A 14166-nucleotide genomic window follows, 5' to 3' on the forward strand; every position below is an offset into this window, starting at 1 on the left:
AGCTGAAACCCTGAATAGACCAATAACAAGGACTGAAGTAGAAGAAGCAATCAATAGCCTGCCAACCAAAAAAAGTCCAGGTCCAGACGGGTTCACAGCCGAATTCTATCAGACGTACAAAGAGGAGCCGACTCCATTCCTTCTAAAACTGTATCAAACAATACAAAAGGAGGGAATCCTCCCTACTCATTTTATGAGACCAACATCATCCTGATACCAAAACCCGGCAGAACTCAACTAAAAATGACAACTTCAGGCCAATATCCATGATGAACATCGATGCAAAAATCTTCAATAAAATACTGGCAAACCAATTGCAACAGCACATCAAAAAGCTTATCCATCATGATCAAGTAGGCTTTATCCTGGGGATGCAAGGCTGGTTCAACATACACAAATCCATAAACGTAATCCATCACATAAACGGAACCAAAGACAAAAACCACATGATTATCTCAATAGATGCAGAGAAGCCCTTCGACAAAATTCAATAGCCCTTCATGCTACAAACTCTCAATAGAAACTAGGTATCGACGGAACGTATCATAAAATGATAAAAGCCATTTATGACAAACCTGCAGCCAATATCATACTGAACGGGCAAAAGCTGGAAGAATTTCCTTTGAAATCAGGCACTAGACAAGGATGCCCTCTCTCACCACTCCTATTCAATATAGTACTGGAAGTTCTAGCCAGAGCAATCAGACAAGAAAAAGAAAGGGTATTCAAATAGGAAACGAGGAAGTCAAACTGTCTCTATTTGCAGATGACATGATTGTATATCTAGAAGACCCCATCGTCTCAGCCCAAAATCTTCTCAAACTGATAAGCAACTTTAGCAAAGTCTCAGGATACAAAATCAAAGTGCAGAAATCACAAGCATTCCTATATACCAATAACAGACAAACAGAGAGCTAAATCAAGAGCAAACTCCCATTCACAACTGCTACAAAGAGAATAAAATACATAGGAATACAACAAACAAAGGATGTAAAGGACCTCTTCAAGGAGAACTACAAACCACTGCTCAACGAAATAAGAAAGGACACAAACAGATGGAGAAACATTCCATGCTCATGGTTAGGAAGAATTAGTATCATGAAAATGGCCATACTGCCTAAAGTAATCTATAGATTCAATGCTATCCTGATCAAGCTACCAATGACCTTCTTAATAGAATTGGAAAAAACCACTTTAAACTTTGTATGGAATCACAAGAGAGCCCACAAAGCCAAGATAATCCTAAGCAAAAAGAACAAAGCGGGAGGCATCACACTGCCAGACTTCAAATTATACTGCAAGGCTACAGTAATCAAAACAGCATGGTACTGGTACCAAAACAGAGACATAGACCAATGGAACAGAACAGAGGCCCCAGAAGCAACACCACACATCTACAACCATCTGATCTTTGACAAACCTCACAAAAACAAGCAATGCGGAAAGGACTCCATGTTTAATAAATGGTGCTGCGGAAACTGGCTAGCAATGTGCAGAAAGCAGAAACTGGACCCCTTCCGGACACCTTACAGTAAAATTAACTCCAGATGGATTAAAGATTTAAACATATAACCTAACACCATAAAAACACTAGAAGAAAATGTAGGTAAAACCATCCAGGACATAGGCATAGGCAAGGACTTCATGACTAAAACCTCAAAAGCAATGGCAATAAAACCAAGATAGACAAATGGGATCTAATTAAAATTCAGAGCTCCTGTACAGCAAAAGAAAGCATCATTAGAGTGCACTGGCAACCAACAGAATGGGAAAAAATTTTTCCAACCTATCCATCCGACAAAGAGCTAATATCCAGAATCTACAAAGAACTAAAACAGATATACAAGAAAAAAACCAAACAACCCCATCCAAAAGTGGGCGAAGGATATAAACAGACACTTTTCAAAAGAAGACATATATGAGGCCAACAAACATGAAAAATGCTTACCATCACTGGTCATTAGAGAAATGCAAATCAAAACCACATTGAGATACCATCTCACGCCAGTTAGAATGGCAATCATTAAAAAAATCTGGAGACAACAGATGCTGGAGAGGATGTGGAAAAATAGGAATACTTTTACACTCTTGGTGGGATTGTAAATTAGTTCAACCACTGTGGAAGATAGTGTGGCGATTTCTCAAGGATCTAGAAATAGAAATTCCATTTGACCCAGCAATCCTATTACTGGGTATATACCCAAAGAACTATAAATCATTCTACTATAAAGACACATGCACACATATGTTCATTGCAGCCCTGTGTACAATAGCAAAGACCTAGAACCAACCCAGATGTCCATCAATGATAGACTGGACAAAGAAAATGTGGTACATATACACCATGGAATACTACGCAGCCATAAAAAATGATGAGTTCATGTCCTTTGTAGGGACTTGGATGAAGCTGGAAGCCATCATTCTCAGCAAACTGACATAAGAACAGAAAACCAAACACCACATGTTCTCACTCACAGATGGGTGTTGAACAATGAGAACACGTGGACTCAGGGAGAAGAGCATCATACACTGGGGGCAGTTGGGGGAAGGGTAGGGGAGGGACTATGGGGGGTGTGGAGGGTGGGGAGAGAGAACATGGGAGAAATGCTGGATATAGTATACACCTAAAGTAAAATTAAAAAAAAAAATTGTTGTTTAGAAATAAAATGGAAAACATTATTGTATAGTTAGCAACTAAATTTTTATTAGAAAGCCATTATAGATACAGATTTGAGAGAGTGTCCTGTACACAGTAATATCCTAAAGTTCTTCAAATTTCAAATAAATGAACTAGAAACTTTATCTGAAAAAAATATTATTTTTAAAAATCCTAACTCATTTTATGACTTCAGTCATGTTTTACGATTTTAGTCACTGGAAACGCTTAGGCAAAAACAATGTCAACTTTATCTCTGATGGTGTATTAAAAAACAAAATAAAATATGCACAGAAACAAACAACTGAGAAATATAATACAGTTCTATAACCAAAATAAGGAATTCTTTTTCCTTTGAGTTATAGAATTAGCCACTTACTGACCTGTATTGCCAACTGATCTATCATCACTATTTCTAACTTTCCCCTTGCAGCCCTGGGCTTGAGATGATACTCTAATGTCGAGGCTGACAGTGGGGTTGGGACAAGAGTTGCTACCGTCTTGATTATCAGAGCCCTGGAGAATGAAAATGCCCAATGTGGACCTCCTGTAAGGGAATGCTTCTCTTGAAGGCAGTTATTAGCCAATTAAAGAATTAGATGGCATGTATGGACATGGGAAGCTTTGGAGATGAGAGATGTATCAATGATAGAAGGGTTGAAAGTTGCCTGTGAAGTGAAGCTGGAAGAGGAAATAAGATGGGCTGTTTCTTTCCAAAATTTAAAATTATAAACCAGAAGGGGATCTACAGAGTGAATCTTATACCCTTATCTTACAGATGAGTTTACAAAATCATCTCATGTTATGGCAATAAAATAAAGAAAACGAGATGATGTGAACTCAGTAAGATACAGCTATCCCTCTATCACCCAGCTTACACAATTATTAACTTGTGGCAAATCTTATTTCACCTGTACTGTCACCTCCTATCCATTCCCCTACATTGTTTTAAAGTAAGTCTCCAATATACAATCACTGTAGCCATAAATATTTCAGTACATATATCCAAAATGCAAAAACTCTTAAAACCCCATAACACTATTACCACACCTAAAATAATTAACAATTTAATAATTAAAGTAATTAATTCACAATTTATGATATTAAATAACAGTAATTTATTTTCTTCTTCAGATTTATTGGGGTATGACTAACAAATAAATTGTATATATTTTAGGTGTACAACATGATCTTTTGATACATGTATTTGTTAGGAAATAACTACTACACAATTTGATATCTAGTCACAGTTGTATAAAATTATCATCCATCTCCCAGGCTCAAGTGATCCTCCCACCTCAGCATCCCAAGCATATGCCACCATGCCCAGCTAATTTTTCTGTACTTTTTGTAAAGATGGGCTTTTGCCATGTTGCCCAGGCTGGTCTTGAATGCTTAGGTTCAAGCGATCTACCTGCCTTGGCCTCCTAGCCAGTGCAGGCCCCACACCTTAATGACTGTGCTAACAAGCCACTTTGCCTTGGCCTCCTAAATGGGATTACAGGCGTGAGCCACTGTGTCTGGCATAAAAAGTTGTGTTTTATAGTTTTCTTGTTCAAATCATAATCTTAAGGGCCAAACACTGCAATTGTGTCTCTGAAGTCTTATTTTAATCTATGGATTTTCACTGCTTGTAATTTATGTGTTGTTAATTTATTTTTAAAGGAGGGATTATATTCGCCACAGGCCAAAGAAAGTGAAACAGAAGTCTAAAATTATGCAACTTTGTGCTACATTTTTCATCTTCACATTCTTGTACAATTATCCTCATACAAATAGATTCCAAATCTGTGAATAACATTCAACTGGTTTTATGTGATAGTTGATACTTGCGGTGCACAAAACTTATGCTGCCCATAAAACAAGGTATAAAAAGCTCTTCTAAGTGACCTAGAAAACTCGATGTGCCTAATTCTAATTTATTTATAGTTTAAACTGTTTATCCAGTTTAAAAAGATCCAAAACAATATTTAGAAATTTAAGAGGCATATATTATTCATAATATTCTAAGAGTGAAACAGAACTGATCTCCAGAAGTATCTTCTTTGATACCTCTTACTTCTCAGTTCCCAAACTGCCCAAGACCTTCCACCACAGTACCTCTGAATTTTAGAATATAAGGGTAATAGAGCTTTAAAATGGATTTCTCTGAATTTACATATTTCTAGAGTAAGAGACTCTTTACTTAAGGATAATTTGGTAATATTTATTAAGAACAATTAGAAATGTCCACACTCTTGATTCTAGATTTCAATCCTGGCAATTTGTCATGTGGGCAGAAGTAATCAGAGATGACAGAAAAACTAACATTTAAAGCTCAGGTAAGCCTGAGTGTTTGTCTTTCAGTACCATATATTTTTTCTCTTTTTAGAGCAACAACAACAAAAAGAGTATAAGAAAAAAAAGAGTATAATAGTCATATATTATATGACTATTATTTTTACTTGATAATATAAAATGAACCATTCCTACCCCCTGTCAATACCTATTTCCTCTAATTCTGAACTTTTTGTTTTTTTCAAATGGCATGGCTCTTCTGGTAGTGGTGGCAAAAATGTTAAACAGATGGGGTAACCACGGATCATTTCAAATTTTACTTTTGTAAGTGAGAAACTGCCTATGACAAATTGGTACGTTATTTGCAATAAAAAAAAAAAAGAGATATGAGATCATGAAGAATTATTTTACATTTTGTGCACTCCAAATAAAATAAACTTTTGTGTTAGCACAATAAAATATTTAAGAATTGACCATTTTAGACGTCTTTTGGAGGTGTCATAGGGGATATATATCATGTGACTCTAAGGTAATAAGTTCAAAAACAAAATAAACCATGATTATTCTAAAGGTTAAAGTCTGTAATTTCTAAATACTATGAGTTATATACTATAAGGAATACTATATTTAGGGAATCTTAGTATTGGAATTTACTTCTAACAGTAACAGGTTAAGAAAAATATATAATTCTCCTTAAAAATAAACTATATATTGTTAAGTAATAGCCAGCCTATTTAGCAATAGGCAGACATTACCTTAGAAGTTGGTGGTCCCCCTTTGTCTCATACAACAAAATCATTTTGTCCACTGTTGATGATAAATAAGAATGGGCCCAGGCTAAACTGCAAAATATAGCTCACTTGTCTCGAATGTGCCCAAACTTCCTACTGTGCCTTTTCACATATAGTCTAAGAGGGTGAAGATAAGCTGATTCTGGGCAGTACGTGAACCAGTAAGAAAAAGCAGGCTACGTATTTGGTAGTAGCTCCTTACCAGGAGGTAGAATGAGAGGGACTGAAAATAATTTCTAAAAGGGATAATGAGGCCAGGCACAGTGGCTCATACCTATAATCCCATCACTTTGAGAGGCTGAGGTGGGAGGATCACTTGAGCCTAGGAGTTCAAGACCAGCCTGGACGACATAGAGAAACCCCATCTCTACAAAATATACAAAGATTAGCCAAGAGTGGTGGTGCGTGACTGCAGTCCCAGCTAGCACCACTGCACTCCAGCCTGGGCAAGAGAGTGAGACACTGTCTCAGAAAAAATGAACTTACTAAACCACAAATAAAGATAATGCATATAAAATACCAAGGTAAACATTATAAGAAAGATAAAAAGTGTGGAAGAAAGAAAAGATCTTATTTTTTCTGAATACAGGTAAATAAACAATATTCAGATCTGAATAACTGATTCTTTTGATTTGGCCTTTAAAATCCTTCTCATTGCAAACTGAGTTTCTATGGTAAAATATTATCTCAGATTGGCTTAAAATATTCCAATAAAAGCAAATAAACACTAATGGGATAGATGAAACAAGAATGGATATTGACTTTATTGAAGGATTCAGGAGAGTTTGATAATGCGTATTTGAAAATTCTAAAATTAAAAGTAAAAACATATCTTTTGAAAAGATAGCTAATGAATTAATAATGACTGAAGCAGAATATGTACATATTAGAATAGAAAAATCACAGAAACAAAAGTCATTTAAAAGTCTCCTATATATAAAACAAAGGACTAAATGAAATAAAATGTGAAATCAAGGTACAATTTTTTATTATCCCCAAATATAAATTCTATTTACAATATTTTGTGCCGGGCGCGGTGGCTCATGCCTGTAATCCCAGCCCTTTGGGAGGCTGAGGCTGGCGGATCACGAGGTCAAGAGATCAAGACCATCCTGGCCAACATGATGAAACCCCATCTCTACTAAAAAAATACAAAACTCAGCTGGGCGTGGTGGGGTCTTGTAGTCCCAGCTACTAGGGAAGCTGAGGCAGGAGAATTGCTTGAACCCGGGAGGTGGAGGTTGCAGTGAGCCGAGATGGTGCCACCGCACCCCAGCCTGGTGCCTGGCAACAGAGCAAGACTCTGTCTCAAGAAGAAGAGAAAAAAAAAAAAACAAAAAAAAATAAATAAATTATATATATATATATATATATATATATATGTATTTTGTTTAGTCCAATTTACATAGGACTTTAGACTATTAAATTCATTAGCTTATTAATATTCTCTGACTATATGTTAAAAAAAATGTTAGTCATTATGTAGTTCACTATTCTAATTAGGCTACTTTCAACAACCTGATGGTAAGGAAAAATCAAAATGTAAGTAAAGTCCAAATCCAAATGAGCAAATTTTTTAAAAAAGTATAAAATTACAGAGCTCTGAGCTACACAAATAAAAATACCCTCAGAGTCTTAAATATACTAATAAAGAACTCCTTGATTTCTAACACAGGAACAGAAAACTAAATACTGCATGGGAGCGCAAAAATAAGAACACATGGACACAGGAACGAACAACACACACCAGGGCCTCTGGGGTAGAGGGGAAGGCGGGGGCAGGGAGAACATTAGGGAAGAGCGCTAACGCATGCTGGGCTTAATATCTAGGTGATGGGTTGATCTGTGTAGTAAACCACCATGATACATGCTTACCTATGTAACAAACCTGTACAACCTGTACACGTACCCCGGAACTTTAAAAAAAAAAAAAAAAAAAAAGGACTCCTTGAGTTTATTTGATTCCTATTTATTACTTGAATAAATTCAGAAGTTGCTTTACCTGAGGAGTTAGCCTGTCAGCATTTATGTTTAAAAGTTACGAGTATGTCTTCTAATAAGTATACTTACTTGCTGTTTCAAAACCAGGTTCTTCACTCCTTCCATCACAAACTGTGATCCTGTATTCATGACTCGTGATAAGAGACTAGATGGGGGCAAAAAAGAAGGACCATACTAAGTACAAACTGCCTCTCCAATATGTTACAGATAAAATATTTGCCTGATTACACACCACATGCTGATGCTCGCTGTACCTACCACCTTTGTTTTCACTAAACAGAAGGGTCTTGAGAATTTCTGCTGCCATGGGTACCACTGCTGCAATTTTATTTAACAATAAAATAGTAATAAAATACTCTGATTAGTCAATAATGCTTAAAAAATATAAAAATAAAAAGCTGCCCTCAAAATAAACATCTTAATTTCCTAGTCTCAGCTATAGTTTTTTTTTTTTTTGCAAGTTATAATTTGAAGAGAATTCCTTGACTTCTTGATTGTCTAATGCTAAAAAAACCAATTTAAAGATAGTAACTTGGACAACTTGCTTTACGAGTTCAAGCCACATCAACATATTAAAAATATATATGCCAATAAGTATTATGAGTAGGTCAAACATCACTGTGTTCTCTTATATTAGCAGCTGGATCCAATCCTACATTGTATATTCTCTCCCACTCTGTATACATAAAATCTATCATATAAAAATGTGAAACACAATAGACTTAGTGAATTTTGCCTCAACTCTGAAGAATGTTGTTTAAATTTTAAACAACAACCACAAAACACCAATAAGTGACTTCATACTGGGTTTGTATCTGTGGTTCAAACAGTCTCCCATATGGAATTAGAGGATGTTTTGTGGGACAGAATAGTAATCCTGCACTAAAATCCCAGAAGTCTAGGGACAGCTTTTAAATTACCCAAGATTTTCTTTTATAACACATTTATCAAAATCCCAACTGCAAAATCGTAAGAAATCTAATAGCCTTTAATGTTCAATAAGATTTTTAAGGGATGAAACTGAAAAGTCTATTTTATTAAATATATGGAAGTAATTTTCCAAAAATATTTTCCTTTTCCTCATCTTGTCCTTACTCCCCTCTAAAATGAAGAGATAGACAGGATGGAAATCGTTTCATTAACAGAAGCAAGAGAAAGTAATCCTTGTTGGAATTAATGGCCCTGGGGTGATTCCTGGCACCAGGCAACTCCTCAGGGATATGCTAACCTGTGCAGCACTGTCTGAAGGTGAGGCCAGCTAGATTCCTTTTACCAAGTATTTCTAAGGCTGAGTGCTTTTGTTTTTGGAAATTGTTTCATTAAAACCAGTTGCTCAGTGTGGGGCTAGGATAAACCGGTTTTCCTCTGGCTTTGTGCTTTTGTTTTAGCTCTAAAAAATAAGCTAGGAGTTGGAAACTTGTATGGTACCAAAAGAGTAGTCAGAATTACCTTGTTCAGATTCTTTGAAAATCACACATACTCCATTGGAGTCTCTGGAGTAAGATGTCATACCCAGCCTGAAGACTTCCTATAATTTAGCACTCCTTGAATCTATCCTGAAGCTAGGCCTAGCTTCAAGTCTATATTACTTATCAACACTGATATTAAAAGAGTTTTAACCCTCTAATGTTTTCTGAAAATGAAAAATGTATGTTATAACAACAAATAGGCATATGAACAAAAACCATTTAGAAGAAAATATTTGCAGAAAATCTGGAAAATAAAAGCACCCAAAAGAAAAGCAACTTTACCCCTTGAAATTACCCACTATTAACATTTAGTTGTATGTCATTTCAGCTATGCATTTAAATGTACGTATGCGTATACTCATCCACACAGATATACACAGATGGATAAATGGATAAATAGTGATTATACTGTAAAAAATGTCATCTAAGTTTCAGCTCATACCATGTAAAAAGATATTAACTTACATTTTAAAGTGAGAATTTGAATGTGCCCAACACTAAAAAATGATAAATGTTTGAGGTGATTCACATGCTAATTACTGATTGGCTAATTATACATGGTGTGTATTATCACACTGTACCCCATAAATATATATAATTATTACATGTCAATGAAGAATAATTCAAAAAATAGAAAAAAAAAAAATGAAGAACTTAAGCCATCTAAATGTCACCAAAGACATAGTGACATTTTCCACATTCAGAGTGTTAGACACTGCGTTTTTATGGTATGAAAGTCTAAGTAAGGTTTTGAGTACAAAGATGCAACAGAATTATTAAAAATACTTACCCCATTGATTTAGTGGTAGTGCTGCCATAGCTGGCAGGAGCTGAGGCCATCTTGGTAAAAGCCCTATGAAATAAGGAAGTTGTACTTAAAAGCTAATTATTAGAGCTAACACGGTGTCACGGTATTAAAATATCTATTGACTTCTATGATGCAGACAGTTTCTGAAAAGAGAGTTTTCAACAAATATAACTGCAGTATACTTAGTACTAAAACACTGAAATGATTAATATTATTTTTTGAGACAAGATCTCACTCTGTCACCCAGGCTGTAATGCAGTGGTGCCATCATGGCTCACTGCAGCCTTGACCTCTCAGGCTCAAGTGGTCCTTCCACCTTAGCCTCTCAAAGTGCTGGGATTACAGGTGTGAACCACTGTGCCCAGCCGGAAATTCTTAAAAAAGCACAAATGCATTAGGTTTCCAAACTTCTATTTTCCTTCTTTTCTATCTGATCATTTAAAAAAAAAAAAAAAAAAAAAAAGAACTGACATAGAGACTTGATGACTTAAAAGAACAAACACGTAATAATTTAGTCTTTTTACTTTTCCTTACATTCTATGCTCCCTTGTTTCCAGATACATGCCTTTGCTCATGCTGTCCTTTAGTGAGTATAAATTCACTACCTTCTTCAATAGAAACAGTACATTTCCGTTTAAGACTAAGTTCAAAACCACTTTCTTTGTTAAAGAAAACTCTACCACTCAATGATTTTTCCCTTTAGTTACATTCTATACCACAGATTTTTATACTTAATTGCACATAGTTGTTTATTTTCAACTCTTTCTAAATGTCCAGAATCTCTGTATCTAAACAATACTATTGATGAAGGGTGGGCAAAAAGATGGCATTCAGATGTGCCTTAAAAAGTATCTTCTGAGAATATTTTCATTGTACAGAATCCAGAAAACATAAAATGCTCAGAAGAATCCTACCACTTTAAGGTAACCCCTGTTAAGATGTTGGTGTATAGTTTTGTGATCTTAGGACATATATCTATTTAATATATATGATTTATAAACCAAAATTAGCATCATATTGTATATACTGTTTTAGAAAACATGTTAGTGGCACATCATAAACATTTTATGCCAATGAATATTCATAATGATTCTTATTTTAAATGTGTTTTAACATTTAAAATAAGAAGTACCTAAAGAAAAAAAGAATACCTAAAGAAAATTTTATAAGGGAAAAAACGTACATCATTAAGATGTGGTAGTAGAAATGCTAAAAATTTTCAATTTCAATCTTGACAAAATCTGCCAACAATACCCGTAGAGAAATCCCAAACAAAAATTTCAGTCTTGTTCAGAAAGGAGGATGTGAATCAGCAGTGGATTAGAATTTCTGCATTAACAACAACGAAAAAAGTTTTTCACTAGAAAAAATATCTAAAGAACAAAGAAGCGTTAAATAAATAACAATACATTTATATAGTTTAATACCATGCAAACAGTAAATACTTCCACAAACTGGCATGATGAAAGTTATTAAGAACTAGAATACAAAACTCTAAAAATGATTTCCCCATTTTAAGAAATATCTGGCCAGATGCAGTGGTGCACACCTGTATTCCTAGCTACTAAAGAGGCTGAAGTGGAAGGATCATGAGCCCAGGAGTGTGAGGTTACAGTGAGCAATGGTTGTATCACTACACTGCAGCCTAGGTGGCAGAGCAAGATCTCTAGAAAAAAAATCTGTCATATGCATAGAGAATGAAAGGATATACGCTAATGTTTACTTGTAGTGCAGGACAGTGAGAATACAGGTAAATTTTTATTTTCTTTATACCATTCTGAGTTTTCTAAAATTTTCATCAATAAACCACTATGATTTATAATTGGAAAAAAAACACATTACAAATTAGAGATAAAATATTTCGAAAAATAATGCCCAAGACTGCCTTTCTCCATATATCTCTAAGCAGTAATTATGGAGCTCCAAGTAAATCATAATATAAAAAGAAAATAATATGCCACATGGCAATGTGTGTAACTGTACATATAGGCTGAGCATCCCTAATCTGAAAAATCTGAAATGCTCCAAAATATGAGACTTTCTGAATGCTGCCATGATACCACAAGTAGAAAATTCCACACCTGATCTTGTGTCAGGCTGCAATCCAAATGCACAAATTAAGAATATTGATAAAATTATCTTTGGGCTATGTTACATAACATGCATATGAGACATTAACCAATTGATTTAGACTTGGGTCCCCATACCCAAGATACTTCATTATATATATGCAAATATTCCAAAATCTTAAAAAAATCCAAAATCCAAAACACTTCTGGTTGCTAACATTTCGGATAAGGGGGACTCAACCTGTATTATAAAAATTCGGAAAGTTTTCAGTTTTCCTTTTAAACAAAGATTTGTTGTGTATTTTTTTTTTCTTATTATAAGAACACAAAAGTAAGTCTGAAAAGTCAAAAGTATAGGTAATAAAAAGCACTCATAATCTCACCACTCGAGATAACTACTGTTAACAATTTGGTATAATTCTCTTGCTATGCTTATTTTTTGACATACTTGAGATCAGAAAGCATATTTAATCTTTTAGTCTTTAAAAATATTTTAAAAACGATTTTAAGGATAATAGCTTTTGTAGAAAATTCAGAAGATAAAGAAAAGCACCCAAAAGGAAAAAAATTCTACCACTTGGAGTTATCTCCTATTAACATTTAGTTATATGCCATTTCAACTCTGTAATTAAATATTTGTATGTGTATGCTTATATGAATCCATACATATGAATGAATAAATGGATAAATAGGGATCATACTGTAAAAAATGTCATTTAAGTTTTGGCTCAAATGCGACTACCTAGATGCTCTCCCTGATCTCCTAAGCCAATTTAGCCATCACATCCAGCAGGTTAAAATCTTATCACTTAGTTTTATTTATGTCTTTTAACATGGTTTAACATTATTCTGTTCATTTATTTGCTTATTTGTTAATTGTTTTCTCAACACAAATGTAAATTCATTGGCAGGTTGGGCTTTGTTTATCATGCTCGCTATTAGGAAATATTTATCAAACAAATTCAATGAAGATTGTTGTAAATTATTATATTTTTTACTTTACAGTATAACATGAACATTTACCAATGTCATTAAGTAAGCCTTCTGATTTTTAATGACTCAACTGTATTTATGTTGCAGAAATACCACAATGCACTTACTAATAGTACTGCTAGACATTTAGGCTGCTTTTAAAAATTTCATTATTACAGCTGTGTCTAAAATCTTAGCACTCCAATTGCACCTTTGGGATAAATCCTTAAGAGAAGTACTAGGTCAGAGCTATTTCTAAAGAACTCTTTATACCATCCAGAAAAAAAATTGTGACAATTTATATTCCTAATAGCAGAGTATGAAATGCACAAATTAATTTTCCTGTATCTTTGGCATGGTATTTTCGAAATGTTTGCAATATGTTAATCTGCATTTCTTTAATTACTAGTTAAATTAAAATTTCCTCTTACTGCTTTGGAGACATTTGACTCCAGGCATTTCAGTCCTTGACTTTCTCACCTTTATCAGTAAAGAAACTCTAAAGCTTGCCCAGGAAAGAAGGGCATCACTGTTTTATGTAATTTTAAGTTGTAAACAGGGTGGTCCAGATAAGGAAATATTTATGCCACTGGATATATAAAACCACCAAGGCACTGGTCCAATTTTCTTATTAGCATTCCCATTTTCTTGGGAAAGAAGCCTCAATTGTACTCTTTAAATGACAGGAATTAAAGAAGAAAATAAAACTTACTTCCACTGTTTGATATACTGTAAAGGATTAAGGTTGCATCCTGCATCAGTTAAAGCTTTTTTATATTGCTCCAAATCAGCCTGAAATAAGAAAAGAACTATATGACAAAAATTTTTACTTTCATGAAAGATGTTATTTGTTGCCATTTGATTAATTAAAAAGTAAGACCAAAGGCACAAGTTTAAATTCTTGGTACCCAAGTAGAGTGATGTCTTAAATGAGTACCCAAGTGAGCACCTAAGACAAAAAAATCACATATAATGAAAATTACCTTTAAGAGGCTCCCAAATCACCTATTAAAGTACACTATTTTTAATCTCTCAGTAATTCCAACAAAGTTATTTCTTCCTTTACTGTTAGAATAGACTGCTTTTCCTCAGGACATGCACTAAATGAATGATTTGGTTTGAC

The 14166-nt window shown here is 34.4% G+C and overlaps 1 protein-coding gene across 10 annotated transcripts in view; it reads right to left on the reverse strand.

Annotated features, from left to right (window-relative positions):
- SCFD1 (sec1 family domain containing 1) overlaps positions 1-14166 on the reverse strand; it is a 108275-nt gene that overhangs the window by 32434 nt on the left and 61675 nt on the right. For all 10 annotated transcript variants that reach the window (XM_032242635.1, XM_032242631.1, XM_032242638.1 and 7 more), the window contains 3 exons: positions 13756-13835; positions 9985-10047; positions 7795-7870 (listed from right to left, as the gene is read on the reverse strand). In XM_032242635.1, coding sequence (XP_032098526.1) covers positions 7795-7870; positions 9985-10047; positions 13756-13835 — 219 coding nt within the window. The remainder of the gene's footprint in view (positions 1-7794; positions 7871-9984; positions 10048-13755; positions 13836-14166) is intronic.

Source organism: Sapajus apella, unplaced genomic scaffold (genome assembly GCF_009761245.1).
Source record: "Sapajus apella isolate SASKATOON/1434 unplaced genomic scaffold, GSC_monkey_1.0 scaffold50, whole genome shotgun sequence".
Lineage (NCBI taxonomy): Eukaryota > Metazoa > Chordata > Mammalia > Primates > Cebidae > Sapajus > Sapajus apella.